Genomic DNA, 14,475 nt, shown 5'->3' on the forward strand with positions numbered 1-14,475 from the left:
AATCAGCACATGAACAGATAGCACTGTGTTGCCCAACCAAGAACTGATTGTTGGAGAGTGTAAGTAAATCTGTCAAAACCACATGCTCGTAATATTCCAGGAGGTGATCTGGAGTGCAAATAACTGCATTGGAAGTAAGAGTGTTTTATGTTGTATGAGCCTATTAGTAGGGAAACAGTGTCTCGCCTACCAATAATTAAAAACATGCAACTTTCTGCCTGACATGCAGTGAAATGTTCTTGTTTCCAAGGAATCAGACAGTAGCTAAAAATATTTTCTGGATGTGATTCTTGATTTCATACAGTATTAGGCAAGAAATCAAATGCACAGCAGGGTTTAAAACCAGAAACAGGAAGTGTTTGTTTTGAATACTTTGAGGTAAAGGTTTTGTAATCAAAATGTCATTTTGTCAGAATATATTTAGAGCATAAAACATATTTTGGAATACTATATTACTGCTGATATATTCTTTCTTTCTTTAAAAAAAAAAACCAGAACACTGTACTCACTTGTACTCAAGCAAGTGACTAAGATTTACTCACACTCTCAATATCATAGTGCTAATTTTACCATTTTCTACGTCATCTAGTCAGCCGCACCTGCTCTTTGGTAAGCAGATTCTGGTTCATTCCACACAAATATCATGTGCTCAGATAAAACTGGACAAACAGAGTGAAAGGGAGTGGTGAGAAGTCACATATAAAAGTCAGTTTCTTCAGGGTGAACTGTGTCAGCAGACAGGTGCACCATCAGGTGAGTGGAAACACACAAATATCAACACAGATGGTCCAAAGCAGCAATTAGCTTATTTGTACCATCTACGTGATGGCCTGAGCTATACATACATGGCAGCATATACTTTGTAACGTAGCGCCTTGTTGACAAAAGTGTTATTGCTTTGTGTTTTATTCAGGTCAGTAATCTCAGACACCACACTTCTGATCCAGAATGCAAACATTCATAACGTTGTGTGCTCTTCTCCCGCTCCTCTGTTTTGTCCACGCAGATGTTGTGGAACGTTTTGAGGTTTGTTGGTTTCTTATTCCAGATTATCAGAAGAATTAAATATGTGTCTTATCAAATAGCTTCACTTCTGTTACTATTAATTATTATGTATTTTTATCATTTTGCCCCAGGATGCACCAGAATGCATGAAGTACTTTTACAAAGAAAAGGTGCCTGAGTTGGGAGCATCCACACCTGGTGCTGCCCGCCTCTGTCAGCGCTTTGTCAACAGGTAGTAAACCGGCAGAAAGAATACTTTAAAACTGAATCAGCACACACAGCATTGTAATGTGTACTCAGATTGCTGCTTTTCTATGGTATCTTTGAAAATCCAACTGCTGCTTATCACTTTTAGAACAAAAACTTTCTTTGTTCTTTATTTATCATAGTAGCACTTCTGATCTATTGCTAATATTTCCACCATCAGGTACCACTTTGCCACACTGTATGACACCATCCATCGCATTGCTGTCTACTCTGCCTATCAATTCCAGCCCAGTAATGGAGGCGGCAGGGAGAACAGGTGGTTTGTGGAGCCACAGGTTTGTCCCACATGAGCTTATTTTGCATATATATTTATGTCAGAGAGAAAGTATGAAGAATATAGAGTCAAAATTTACATAAATTGTTCTTTTAGACAATTTTAGATTGTAAGGAATTAATTTTTTTGCTATCTTGTTTCCATGCATCTTAGCTGGTAGATCGGTCTTGGCAGGGAGAGATGAAAGATGGATACTGGCTGGGGCAGGATCACCCTGGTGTCTACCTTGGAGAGAGACAAGCTCTGAATGAGGACTACACAAATTCAGGCTTTGACCGTGGTCACCTCAACCCCAACGGACACCATGCAGGTAGTCGAGGACGGATTGTGTGTTTTTCAGGAGGGTAGACAGTAGATGGCAGTACAGGACTGGGGAATTATTTTTGACTGCAGCAGCTGAGGATAGATAGACTTAACTAACGAGCAGCATCTCCAGCCTTATGTTTCAATGTTTTCTGCTAAATATGCTTGAAATTTATAATTTTCTAGAATATTTTAATTGCTGAATGAAAATGACTAACCCACTTCTTGACTCATCGTGGCTTTCACCTTTTCTTTGGACAGAGAGACTTTAAGCTTGTCCTTCTTTTCCTTCTCTCCTGCAGTCCCTAGTCGCAACGCCACTTTTACCCTCACCAATGTGGTTCCTCAGAACCCCAAGCTGAACCAGAATGCCTGGAGGATCCACGAGTCCCAGCTCACTGAGCTTTTTCTGGAGAAGTGCTCTAAGGCCTACGTGCTGGTCGGTGCCATTCCTTCTGCAGACAGCTGGATTGTTAAAAACAATGTTAAGCGTGTCAACATCCCAGACTACCTGTGGAATGCCTACTGCTGTGTGGACAACAACGACAGACCCATTCAGAGCGGCGCTGCCAGAGCAAGAAACACAGAGGACAACTTGGTGGAGCAGCTCTCTCTGGATAAACTGGAAACATTCTTGCAGCAGTTCACGGCACAGCCAGTGGGAGAGTTGTTTTACAACAATTGCAGAGCATAAACGCAATGATGGCAGTAAATTTAAGGATTTTTTAATTGTACATTGTTATTTTACAGCTTTTAAACCAATGAATCCTTACTATTAAATATTAAATAAATGAATAAAAATGAGAAGCACAAGGATAATGTGGTTATTTATTAGTAATTGTGTCGCAAAGGAAGGCGAGATGGTTGTGCAGTCTACAGTACTGTATTCAATGTACACACTCGGCCCAATCGAGGGCCTGTGATAAAGACAGAGCAACAACAGGAGTCTTAAACCTGTAATTAAACTGTAAATGCTGTCATACAGTGAATAAGCTGGAAATTGGTGATTAAACTGACTCTCAGGAGGTGTCATATTAGCTACACTTTAAGCTGACATAATAAAATGATACATATAAACCTACAGCTTAGACTTGCAAAGTAAAGTTTAGATTGACTACCATTATGAGAAAGGCCAGGCAAAGCTTAACATTTTTTATTTAAAGACATTTAAAATGCTTCTTCAGCTTTACCATAGTTAAATACAAAATGCAGCACACAGCAGCATCTGAGGATAGATAGACTTAAATAACAAGCAGCATCTCCAGCATTATGTTTCAATGTTTTTTTTCTAGACATGCTTGTATTTAATAATTTTCTACAATATTTGAAGTACTGACTAAGCCACTTCTAGACTCATCTAGACTCTCACCTTTTATTTGGACTGAGAAACTGTAATCTTGTCCCTCTTTTACTTCTTACCTGCAGTCCCTAGCCTCAACGCCACCCAGACGAATGTGGTTCCTCAGAATCCCAAGCTGAACCAGAATGCCTGGAGGATCCACGACTCCCAGCTCACTGAGCTTTATGTGTCTTTGGGGCCACCCACATGTTCCAATACTGAGTTTCTTGCACAGCTGAAATACTTCAGGTCAGGTCAGGGATGACCCTCTGTTTGGGAGACTGTACTCATTTAAAAAAAAAAGAAGGAAATAATGATACAATCACAGACTTATGAATGATTCAAACTGCCTGAGCCCAGCTGAGGCTCAGCACCTCTTCATATACATACTGTTAGGTACATATATTTTTCGACACTGACACAAGTTTTTTTATTACCTGTTCACTGCAACATATGCCAATTATAGTTATATAATGGACATGGACATAATATACAGACTCTCAGCGTCCACATTCAGATTGGATGAAGGGTTTAAGAGTAGCTCCTTAACATGTGCCGCCCTTTTTTTGAAGGGAACAAAAGTAGTTGAACAATTGACTCAAATGCAGGTGTGGGCAGTTCCTTCATTATGTCATTATCAGTTAAGCAGACAAAAGTCCTGTAGCTGATTTGAGATGTGGTGCTTGCATTTGGAAGAGTTCACTGTGAACAGAGAGGCTGCAATCCGAAGAGCTCTCCATGCAGAAAAACAAGCCATCCTTAAGTTGCCAAGAAAAGCCAGCACAGTTTAGGAAAAAAGGCAAAGTGATGGACAATGACAAAAACATGCAGTCAAAGGAAGTCAGAGTTTAATAAATCGAGGCCACTGCATAAAGGCCTTACAGAGCATTAAAAAGGAGGAAACCCAGCATCTGGTGATGTCCATGAGCTCAAGACTTCAGACTGTTATTACCAGCAAAGCGTTTTCAACCAAGTATTAGAAGTGAACATTTTATTTTCAGTTCTTTGATTTGTCCAATTACTTTTCACCCCATGAAATGAAGGGATTGTGTTTGTTATGCAATATTTTTGTTCAACCGTATTTAACATACTGAAAATCTGAACTGCAGTTGTTTCATTTGAGGTTGAGCATTGGGCACCAGTGAGTAGTTTTGCAAAGACATTGATCCTGCTAAGACAAGAATGTGGCAATTTGGATAGTTGATTAATGAGCATATGTTGCGACTCTATCATATCCACAACCTAGCGATGTCGAAGGAAGGCAAGAGTACGTTGACGTGGGCGTGAGAGGAAATAAATGCATTCAAAGTTGTACTGGGAGCAAGGCTGTGAATGATGGCTTCTTCATCATAATTATGTCTGAAAAGGAAAACAAACAGCCTGTGTTGCAGGAAGGTGTATATAGTAAAAAAAACAACAAAAAAACCCAGACAGACTTAATTATACAACTATTGTTTATTGTGTGCATCAGTTCTCAATTAAGAGGCAAAAAAATGAGTCCAGTTTTGTCCCATAGAGATTGACAAGTTCAAAGTTCAGTGAAAGCATTACATGGTTATTACAGAGTGATAATTATGAGTTACAGAATTTTACAGACTTACTGAAATGCTACTTGCTGCATTAAAAACATGATTACTGATTAAACCAAAAAGCAACAGCATAACCACAGCTCACAATCCAGCTGCAATCTGTGTGTATGCTAAATAATTACCTTTTTATAATTCACAGAGCTAAGCCGTTTTGACATTATGGCAACAGATCTTCACTTTGAGGAACAGCAATAATAATATTTAGCTCCTCTACACTGCAACCCAACTTACAGTTCTTCACCTCCTGTCTTACAATCCCATCCATCCATCCATCCATCCATCCATCCATCCATCTTCATCCGCTTTATCCGGGGCCGGGTCGCGGGGGCAGCAGCCTAAGCAAAGAGGCCCAGACCTCCCTCTCCCCAGCCACCTCCTCCAGCTCGTCCGGGGGAACACCAAGGCGTTCCCAGGCCAGCCGAGAGATATAATCTCTCCAGCGTGTCCTGGGTCTGCCCCGGGGCCTCCTCCCGGTGGGACATGCCTGGAACACCTCACCCAGGAGGCGCCCAGGGGGCATCCTTGTCAGATGCCCAAACCACCTCAGCTGGCTCCTTTTGATGTGGAGCTTACAATCCCAGATGTAAAAATAAGCACAGAGGACATGTTAATGTCCAAGTTTACTCAAAGAAATCTAGTTAAATTGGGGGGATACTAATTTGGAGCAAATGATCAGTGCAAATGCTCTGAAAAAAGCTACAACGTTCCTCTGCATGCAATAAATGTTATAAAAAGATTAATATAAAGCATTTAATGAGCTAAAGTTTCACTCGTTACATTTCTTTATTCTGCAGTCGTGTTTAGTTCATTTGTACTGGGTCATGGGGTGATCATTCCAATAAGGCAGCTGGGACAGTTTCCTCTCAGTGGCTGTTTCGATGGGCCAGCCCCAGGCCTTAAAGAAGCCAGTCAGGTTCATCCCCACAGTCTGCGAGAAAGTCTCAGCATACAGGTTCATCTTTGTGCCGTTGTCATCAGGAAAGTTGCTCATGTGGTGGTACGCAGCAAACACCTTCTTAAAGGCATCCCAGCCAAACCTTTCCTGGAGCTACAGAAAAGGTAATTATAACAACAACTTAAACTATTTGCTGTCTTTTATGTTAGGAGCAATAATCTCTTGACCAAAGCATCACAACCTGTTACGATTTAATGTTAGCTTCACTATAAGTCCACAAGTCTACATGAAATTGTCACCTATATGGCACACCCAAATCAAACTCTTTTAATAGAAGGCAAAGTGCATGTCAGAGATTTGATTTGAAAGGTATCATCTTGTAGTTTCTGACACTTGTTTAGCATGTGGCTAAAATACAACTTGAACCTAACTCTAAGTGATTTGTTGGTGACTTGGTCGATTTTAAGTGTGACTGGATCAAATGGAGTTAGAGACTTTCAGTCTTATTCATATCATGTGTTTTCTTCACTGTGGACTAAGCAAAATTTCTCTATAATTTCTCACCTGCAGATATGTTTCCAGGGCAACCCACACACTCCAGTCACTGAGTTTCCTTCCTCCCTTGATGTACTCCTCTACTCGACTCTTTCGTTTAGCTAAAGTCAAATCATCATGAGCCTGCAACAAAAAACATGGAATGAGATAGTTGCAAAATCATGTGATCACAGAAAACTCAGTCATGAGTTTTCTGATGACGATTGATGTAACGTTTTAAAATGAGTTTTAAAAACAATTGATTGACTCTACCTGTGCTCTGTTGATGCCCAGCACCTCTTCGTGCACATACACTGACCACAGGTTGCATGTACACTCTGTGGTGTGTGATGGGAACTCCCAGCAGCTTCTCTGTTGGTTGTGTCCCAACTCATGGATGGGACCCCACAGTTCTTTACCTTTTTTAACACCAACTACTTCAGCAGCTGAGGCATGGTGTGCCATGATGGGATAACCTGAATGCATCCAGCCTTAGCAGAAGAAAAGTAAATATAACGTTGCAGTATATTAATAATTGTTGCAAGATTATATTGCGAATACTTTGTGAGAGAAAAGCTATAAAATGTGAAGGAGAGAAATGAATCCGAATGATTTAAACAAAAGCCTTATATTATCGCATGTTGTTATAAATTCCTACAATATAGTTATTAACAAAAGAAGGGGCAAAATCCCTATTTGCCTTGTCGGCGGTCTTAATGCTTCAAGCTGTTCCAGAGGCCCTGGAGCTTACTACACTACATTACATTACGATTAGCACAGGGACCACTTTTGCGTTCACCCACCACATCTTCTCCAGCTCCTCTCTCAGCCCTTGGTGTTTTCTTGAGCTACTTGTGTTCCTTCTTCCTGATGTTGCATTCATTTGGTATAGCTTGGTCTATCATGACAGCCTTCTTGCTCTGCTTATTGGTGATGGCTAACTGGTGTAAAGTGCACTTACCAGCAGAAATCTGCACATCTGTCACGAAGCGCTCCTTGCGAGGAAATTTGTGTGATTTGGCAGCCAGATCTGCAATGGCCCTCATGATTTCATCCCAGAGAGCAGCCACTTTGTCTGGGTGCTCCAGACCCCGAACAGCATCTGATGGTACGGTGAGGACGATGTTTTCAAACTCCAACTCTGCCCAGGGCCCAGGAGCCGTGCGCAGCAACGACCACTCAGCTGCAGTTGTCACACCTGAAAAGAATAAAGAGAGGAGCAGATCTATGATAATGCTTTGAATCATTGCATATTAAAAACATACATAAAATGTTCTATTCAAATGTGTGACAGTTCCAAGAAAAATCCGGCTTGTTCTTAAATAAAACTGTGGAACAATCTGCCTTTAGAGATTAGACAGGCCTCTAGTATAGTATATATATATATACTTATGTATACATATATTTGTATATGTATATATATATTTGAATACAGGGCTGTTTTGATTTTTATTCATTATGTGTTTTATTTTTATTCTATTTTTTGCTGTTTCGTTTTATCTAATTTTCTTAACTTGCATAAAAAACTCCAGATGCATCTCATATGAATAAATTCTTTAAATAAATACATTTTGCTTTATCTAATTCAACAAATGCATTTCATTCGCATCTTTAAACAGCCTGTGGTGTAAAAAGCTGATAGTGCACACAAGGCCTCTGAATAATTTAGCAAACTTTGTGAAGTCTTTTCGGAGAGGGTTTTACTTTACTGAAAATATATTGAGCTCAAGTTAATTCACCTGTATTGTCCAATGAAAACACTGTATGTTCAATCAGAATGAAGGTGATCCAAGTGAGACTCACCAGATATCTTCCATTAACTCCAATTAAGCAAACCTTGTGCACTGTTTTAGATGAGAGGGTTAAGCTGTTAACTAGATTTTTGTTTACTTTTCTTTACTTAACTTTCAACATGTTGAACTGAAATTGTTTCAACTGCATCGTCCATTGAAAACACTTGGGATCAGAATGAAGGTGATCCAAGTGAATAAGATTAAGACTTATCAGATATCTTCCATTAACTCCATGGACCTAAAGTACACAGCACTGTTATAAACCACAGACTTACCAGACTTGTAATATGGAGCAGTTACAGCTTTCTGGACTATGATCTCCAACCCTTTCACTTGTGTGTTGGGTGGAGCCACCAGATAGATGAGCCCGCCCCACAGGTTGGACACATGCATCATGTATGAAGTAACAGGAAACTGCTCATAAACACGTGGTGGTCTCTTCAGCTCATCCTTGTCATGTAGCTCATCAGTTTGACAGCCTATCTGAATCTGTAGATGAAATGGAAAATCTATTGGATATCAGGGTTTTGACAAAACAGATACATTTCAGTTCATTTTTTTAAATATAGCGTCAAATTACACCAGTCACCTTTGCAAACAGCCCAATTCCTGAACATAGAGACACCTGTGCATTCAGGAATGATTTACAAAGCAGTTTATAGATGTTATGATTGATGATTATCTTGCAGACCATTACATGGGGAAACCATTTGAATACAAGCGCGCTGATCCACGCAGGTGTGCACACGGGTGTTCACTGTTCGTAGAATTAAATCACACCTTTCTTGGCTGCTACTTCAAAGCACATTGTGCGCTGTCTGTCCTGCGTGCTGCACAACAACATTCAATATTTAGTATTTACTGCTGTTTACACTTAGCTAGATTAATGCGATGGTGGTGTGTTTAGTATGTTGCTTTGTTTTTTGTTTTTTTTTGCTTGTTTTCTATTCTTTTTCTCTCAACAGGTGATCCAGGAGATTTTTCCCCCTTTCTCACTGTCCCTCTCCCCTTCTGTTTTTCTTTTCCTTCCTCTTTCTTTCTCCCTTTCCTGTCCCTCACTCATGTCTGTCCCATCTGTAACAACTGAAAATAAAATAAAATAAATAATAAAAACAAAGGTCGATCAAATGGACCAATTCGGCAATGCCATGATGATCCATTTGGCAAAATAAATCCATTGGGTATCCTTGTTGGTCTTCAGACAACAATTCTGATGGCTAAAGAACCAAATGGGACAGGCAAACAAAAAAAAAAAAAAGATGTTATGAACAAATTTTATTTCTTGTGGTGTGCTATTAAAAAGCATGGACAGGTCTAACACTGTTCCTATAGATGACTGGGGCATATTATTGGATTGTGTTGAACTGATACAGGCAGGGACCAGAGGGCACAGTTCTGTGTGAGACTTTCTATTGGCTGAAGGGCTGATGCTGAAACAGATGTTTAGAGATGTGACTGAATTTCTGCCTGCTTCACAGATTTTATACTTCACCTCCCAGTCCTTGTTGACAGTCTCATATGGCATTACCATGTAGGTACTCATACCAGGAGAGAGGTAGAGACCAGTGCTGATCCACTCTTCCCCATCTAACACACACACACACGCACACGCACGCACACACACACACACACACACACACACACACACACACACACACACACACACACACACACACACACACACACACACACACACAATGGAAAACAAATTAGTTTTCTATGTTTATGAAAAACATTAGCAAAGTACTGTAAGTCTGCACTTTCACTGGAATACAAATCAACAACAACAACAATCAAAGTATATTGTGGGATACAACAGGATACTTGATCAGAGGTTACAGTTGGTGACATGTATGAAATGTATGAAATCTGAAGGTATTTTATTTTTTAGATGTCTGTGAGAAAATCCATATTGAGTCCAAATTGAATATGTTAATTAAACAATAACTATTGTGAAACAACTGTGAACAGGTTGCAGTCATATATTCACAGTTGACACATTTGTCCACAAACATGAAATCAGACCTGCTGTGTTAACATCGATCTTGAGCCTGTGGTTATAGACGTCTGGCATCAGTGGCCTATCCTTGATGAGGTAGGGCAGGAGGGCCTCAGGATTTAGGCAAAACTCGTATACAGGTGATCCCACACTGAGGAGTAGATGGTCTTTTGGCGTCTTTGCAGGGCAGCTGTCACTCACCTTGACAGAAGAACATATTAGTTTAACATCTTAGTGGTTAACAGCTGCCATACAGTGATCAGTGGCACTAGTCTGTGTTGTTCAAATGTTTTTTCTCTACTCACCTGTGGCAGGCCTGACCTCTTTAACATGTCAGTGAGTGCAGCCAACACTTGAGTGTAATAGAAGCAGCCATGTGCCTTTGTGCACAAGTAAGCATCACAGTCGTTGCCCAGCTTTTTAAGACATCCCTCCTCATGCTTGCTAAGTTCTACACCTGTAGTCACATGGGCAGCGAAGCGGTGTAGAAGGTGGCGGAAGTGGTAAGTATCTTTAATCGGCCAGCTGGGTACAAAGGCTTTGTATGTTCCTGCACTGATTGTTGCTCCCAAAAGGCTCAATCCCATTTGGTTCAGGATCTTGTTCCCTGAAAAAAAGTAAAGCCAGTTTGACTTAATTTACTGAGTTATGTTGTTGGAAATGTCGTGACTGTGTTTTACACTCATCAGGAGGTTGGATATTTGATCCCTAAATCCTTCAATCGAAGTGTCTTTGGACAAGATACTACACCATTGTGAATCTGTTAGCACAATACAACAGGTTTTAGGATTTAGTATGGTTGATTAGACAGGAAGAGCTCTGTATCAATGTGTTTGTATGTTTTTTTAGGTGAAAAATAAGAACACTACCAGTATTTCTGCTATGTGTATTGTGAAACCCTTGTTGTGCATTTTCATACCTGAGAAATCTGTAAGCGGATTTTGCCCAGCATGTGTATAAGCCCACCACCAGGCATGTCCTCCAATCAGCAGGCCTCCTCCCTCTGCCACAAAGTTTTGGATTTTCTTCAAATGCTCAGTGATATACGCTGTACACACAAACACGCTGAGATCTTTCCTGAAGTTTGTCTTCTCACACTTCAGCCCAGACTCACTCAGAACTTTGAGTGCAGGATCCACCATGACACCAACAACCCCTCTGCGCCCTTCATCCAACCAGTGAATGGCGTTTCTCCAAAATGGAGCCATGCTCTAAAATAAAAGAAGGAAAGCAGGAAGACAGACAGTCATGTGTACTTGTGATTTATAAAATATTTGTCAGAACAGCCCACATTTCACCCTATCCCAGCTACGATAGGGCAAGAAGCAAAGGACAGATCACTAGTCTGTCAGAGGGCTAACACAAAGAGAGAGACAACCATTCGCACTAAGATTCACACACACATTCACACCTATGGGCAATTTCAATTTTACAATTAACCTGACTCCACTAACTGTGGACTGTGGGAGGAACCCAGAATACCCAGAACGAACCCACACAAACACTGGAAGAAAATGCAAACTCCACACAGAAATCTGGGATTTTAACTTTTAAAAAATTACATTTTAGTTCTCTACCTCGACTGATAGATATGCTTCATGTGTAACCACAATGACCCGGCCACGCCCATAGTAGGCTCCTGCCAGGAATGGACGTCCATCTTCTGTAGTTCCGATGGGAAATGCTAGCGGTCCGTGGACTAGAACCTCAGAAAATACACAATCAGACCGGAGGTCGAACTCTGAAACCCCTTGGAGTAAGAACTCTAAGTCATCCTTGAAGTTCTTTCCTGTCCTATAATTGAAAGGTGGAATGGGAATATGAAAGAGAAATAAAAATTAGAGATACAGTGTACAGAAGTAAATTCAGAATAACTGGATGAATTTTTTTTTTACTAAAATTGTGTTGTTTTAAACAAAATGTCTGTTTGTCACTATGAATTTTGAGTGTAAATTGTATTATCTTAATGTGTTTTTACTATCAATACCCTGTAAATATATAGTCATGTTGTAAAATGACTATTTTAAATTTTACAAATATGTTCTTGTAAAATTCTTTATTATATGTAAATTAGCATTAAAAAATCACTTTAGTAATACTGTTTCAAATAACAAAGAAAAAATATTTTTGCGTTAAAAGTTATTTTGATTTGTTTATTATTTTCACAGCACTTTGGTCAGCTGTTATGTTGTTTTAAAGTGCTTTAAACATAAAGTGAAAGTTATTATATGGAAAGTGGAACTTTTGGAAACGTGCAGTAAAACAGGACTACAGTGGACCCTCACTGTAATGTGGTTCACCTTTCGCGGCCTCGCTGTTTCGTGGATTTGCTTTTTAAATTTTTTTATTCTTTTTACAGCGCATTGTGTTCTGCGTCCTGATTGGCTGTAGACTATCAGTCAATCAATCTCGTGCCGTGTCTCCTGTACAGTACAGAATGCGTTCAGCTTGTCTTTGATCGTTAGCAGTGTGACGCTGAAGTGCTAAAGTGCAATGTCAATAAAACGTTTTGCACCATCAAAGGCATCTGTGGTAGCACCCAAAAGGCAGAGGAAGATGCTAACAATAGCACAAAATGTTGGACTTCTGGACATGCTAAAGGAAGGTAGAAGTTACTGTATTTTAATTTTATTTAATTTGATTATAAGGCGCATTAAGCGAAACAAAAAAGTCAGATAAGTCAGACTTTTCTGAACTCAGTCTTCTTGCTTCCTCCACTTCTGTACCATTGATTTATTAATCTTGAATTCTCTGGCAGCTGCTCTATTCCCATGACCTGAAAACAGGGTTTGATCTTTAGTTTCATTCTATGATACGAGATTTATTTTCCTACGAAGGTTTGAACTTGAGTGTTAAAATAAGAGAGAAAAGTGTGAAAATGTTCATGCCTGTCTAAGAAAGGTGTATAAAGTGTGTAGTGAGGGGTTTTACAGCCTTAAAACTATAATAATTGTAAAAACTAAAGTTGGCTACTTCGCAGATTTCACCTATCGCATGGTTATTTTTAGAACGTAACTCCGGTGATAAACGAGGGACCACTGTATAGCATATACTCACGCTAACGACATCCAGGAGGACGGGATCTGAGGGTAGACGGGCAGGTTCTCCACTTCACCATAACGCTCAGTGAAGTAGATTCCTGCCACCCCTGCCACTTTATTCCCATCAAACTGATGCAGTGTGTTCTCTTTGGGGTGAGTTGCAGCCCAATGCCACGCCTGTCCAGCTATCAGCACCCCTCCTCCAGCTTTCAGAAATGCTACCAGCTCTGTTGGGTCTGAGCCCACGCTGTAGGCATCGGTCACATAAACACCAACTCCCAGTTTGTCACTGAAAGCTCCCACAACTTCTACTTGGAAGCTGGATTCTTGGAGGTTATTAGCAACTGCACTGACACTTCTGTGCACCCCTACGGAGAGGTTATCAGATCCATCACCTCTCAGCCAGGTCAGAGCATTTTCTACCAGAGCAGGAAAGGCTGTCAAGTAGCCCTCATGACCCAGGACCACAATCCTTCCACTGCCGTACAGAGAGGCAGCCATCAGCACCTGACCTCGGCTGTTCATTGCTAAAGGAAAGGCATGGTCTCCAATCAGGACCAGGTCACAGGGAACACAGGGTCCCTGTAGGTCCAGCTCCTTCAGGCCTCTCATCAGGGAGGCGTAGGCCTCTTCATGTTGGTTTTTGAATGATTGGTTAGATGACATAGTGTAGTGGATTTATATTCTGTAGACTGATGAAGAAGATAGGGTTAGGGTTAGGTAAGAAGAAAACACACAGTAAACATAACATTTAAACTATTACTAGTGTGTTACAAGTCCAGACTAAGCAAATTGTCAAACTGTAGCTGGTGAAAAAATAAAAAGCTGTTCTCCACTGATCTCATTACAACCAAATACAACTTAAAAACACAAAGCATTTTTTTCCTTACCTGGAAGTTTTTTTTCTGTGGTACTGTAGCACAACAGTTTTAAGGAGAAACACGCTCTACGTAACAGGACAGGAGAAAAACTAAAAATGAAAGCAGAGAATGGAGCTGGTTACACAAGGTTATGTGCTAAGGAGGAAACAGCAAGGGGAGGGACCACTGATAAGACACAGCTCCTTTTATCACCACTGGGGCAAAATGTGACCATAAATGAATGTTTAATCAGAATGTGACGTTTCCTCTATAAATTTGCAGAGATCATTGATTTTTGAAATGTATTTCCACTGAAATAATGAAGAAATTAAATGTGTCACAGCTACTTCAGGGTTAGCAAGAAAGGAGAAGTCACAGAAATTATGATTTTGTTCAAGAAAATCTTACAAGAAGCAGGTGAATTTTGCAGTATGATCCTAGTAACTGACCAGGAGTTCACTGCAAGTCTGCAATGAAAACAGCAAAAGTACCTCATTTTTCATATCCAAATACATTAGATGTCTAAATGTCCTTAATTATATTCCAACATTCCAACTTATGTTTGCCTTCTTTCTT

At 40.2% G+C, this 14,475-nt stretch overlaps 2 protein-coding genes across 2 annotated transcripts; one reads left to right on the forward strand and one right to left on the reverse strand.

Moving 5' to 3' along the window:
- The first annotated feature begins 915 nt into the window (after positions 1-915).
- si:dkey-243k1.3 (endonuclease domain-containing 1 protein) lies at positions 916-2,657 on the forward strand. Its single transcript, XM_087851484.1, has 5 exons — positions 916-1,026; positions 1,137-1,237; positions 1,433-1,547; positions 1,700-1,856; positions 2,152-2,657. The coding sequence occupies exons 1-5, from the start codon at positions 949-951 to the stop codon at positions 2,541-2,543; spliced, it is 843 nt and encodes a 280-aa protein (XP_087707610.1). The 5' UTR covers positions 916-948; the 3' UTR covers positions 2,544-2,657.
- Positions 2,658-5,258: 2,601 nt separating this feature from the next.
- LOC148098808 (TRPM8 channel-associated factor homolog) lies at positions 5,259-13,705 on the reverse strand. The gene is made up of 11 exons (XM_087850791.1): positions 13,056-13,705; positions 11,576-11,792; positions 10,918-11,209; positions 10,304-10,605; positions 10,025-10,199; positions 9,492-9,586; positions 8,275-8,488; positions 7,168-7,404; positions 6,480-6,697; positions 6,237-6,350; positions 5,259-5,825 (listed from the first exon to the last, which is right to left on the reverse strand). Exons 1-11 carry the CDS (start codon positions 13,703-13,705, stop codon positions 5,583-5,585), a joined length of 2,757 nt encoding a protein of 918 aa, XP_087706917.1. The 3' UTR covers positions 5,259-5,582.
- Positions 13,706-14,475: the final 770 nt, after the last annotated feature.

Source organism: Neolamprologus brichardi, chromosome 14 (assembly GCF_056152115.1).
Source record: "Neolamprologus brichardi isolate AB-2024 chromosome 14, ASM5615211v1, whole genome shotgun sequence".
NCBI lineage: Eukaryota > Metazoa > Chordata > Actinopteri > Cichliformes > Cichlidae > Neolamprologus > Neolamprologus brichardi.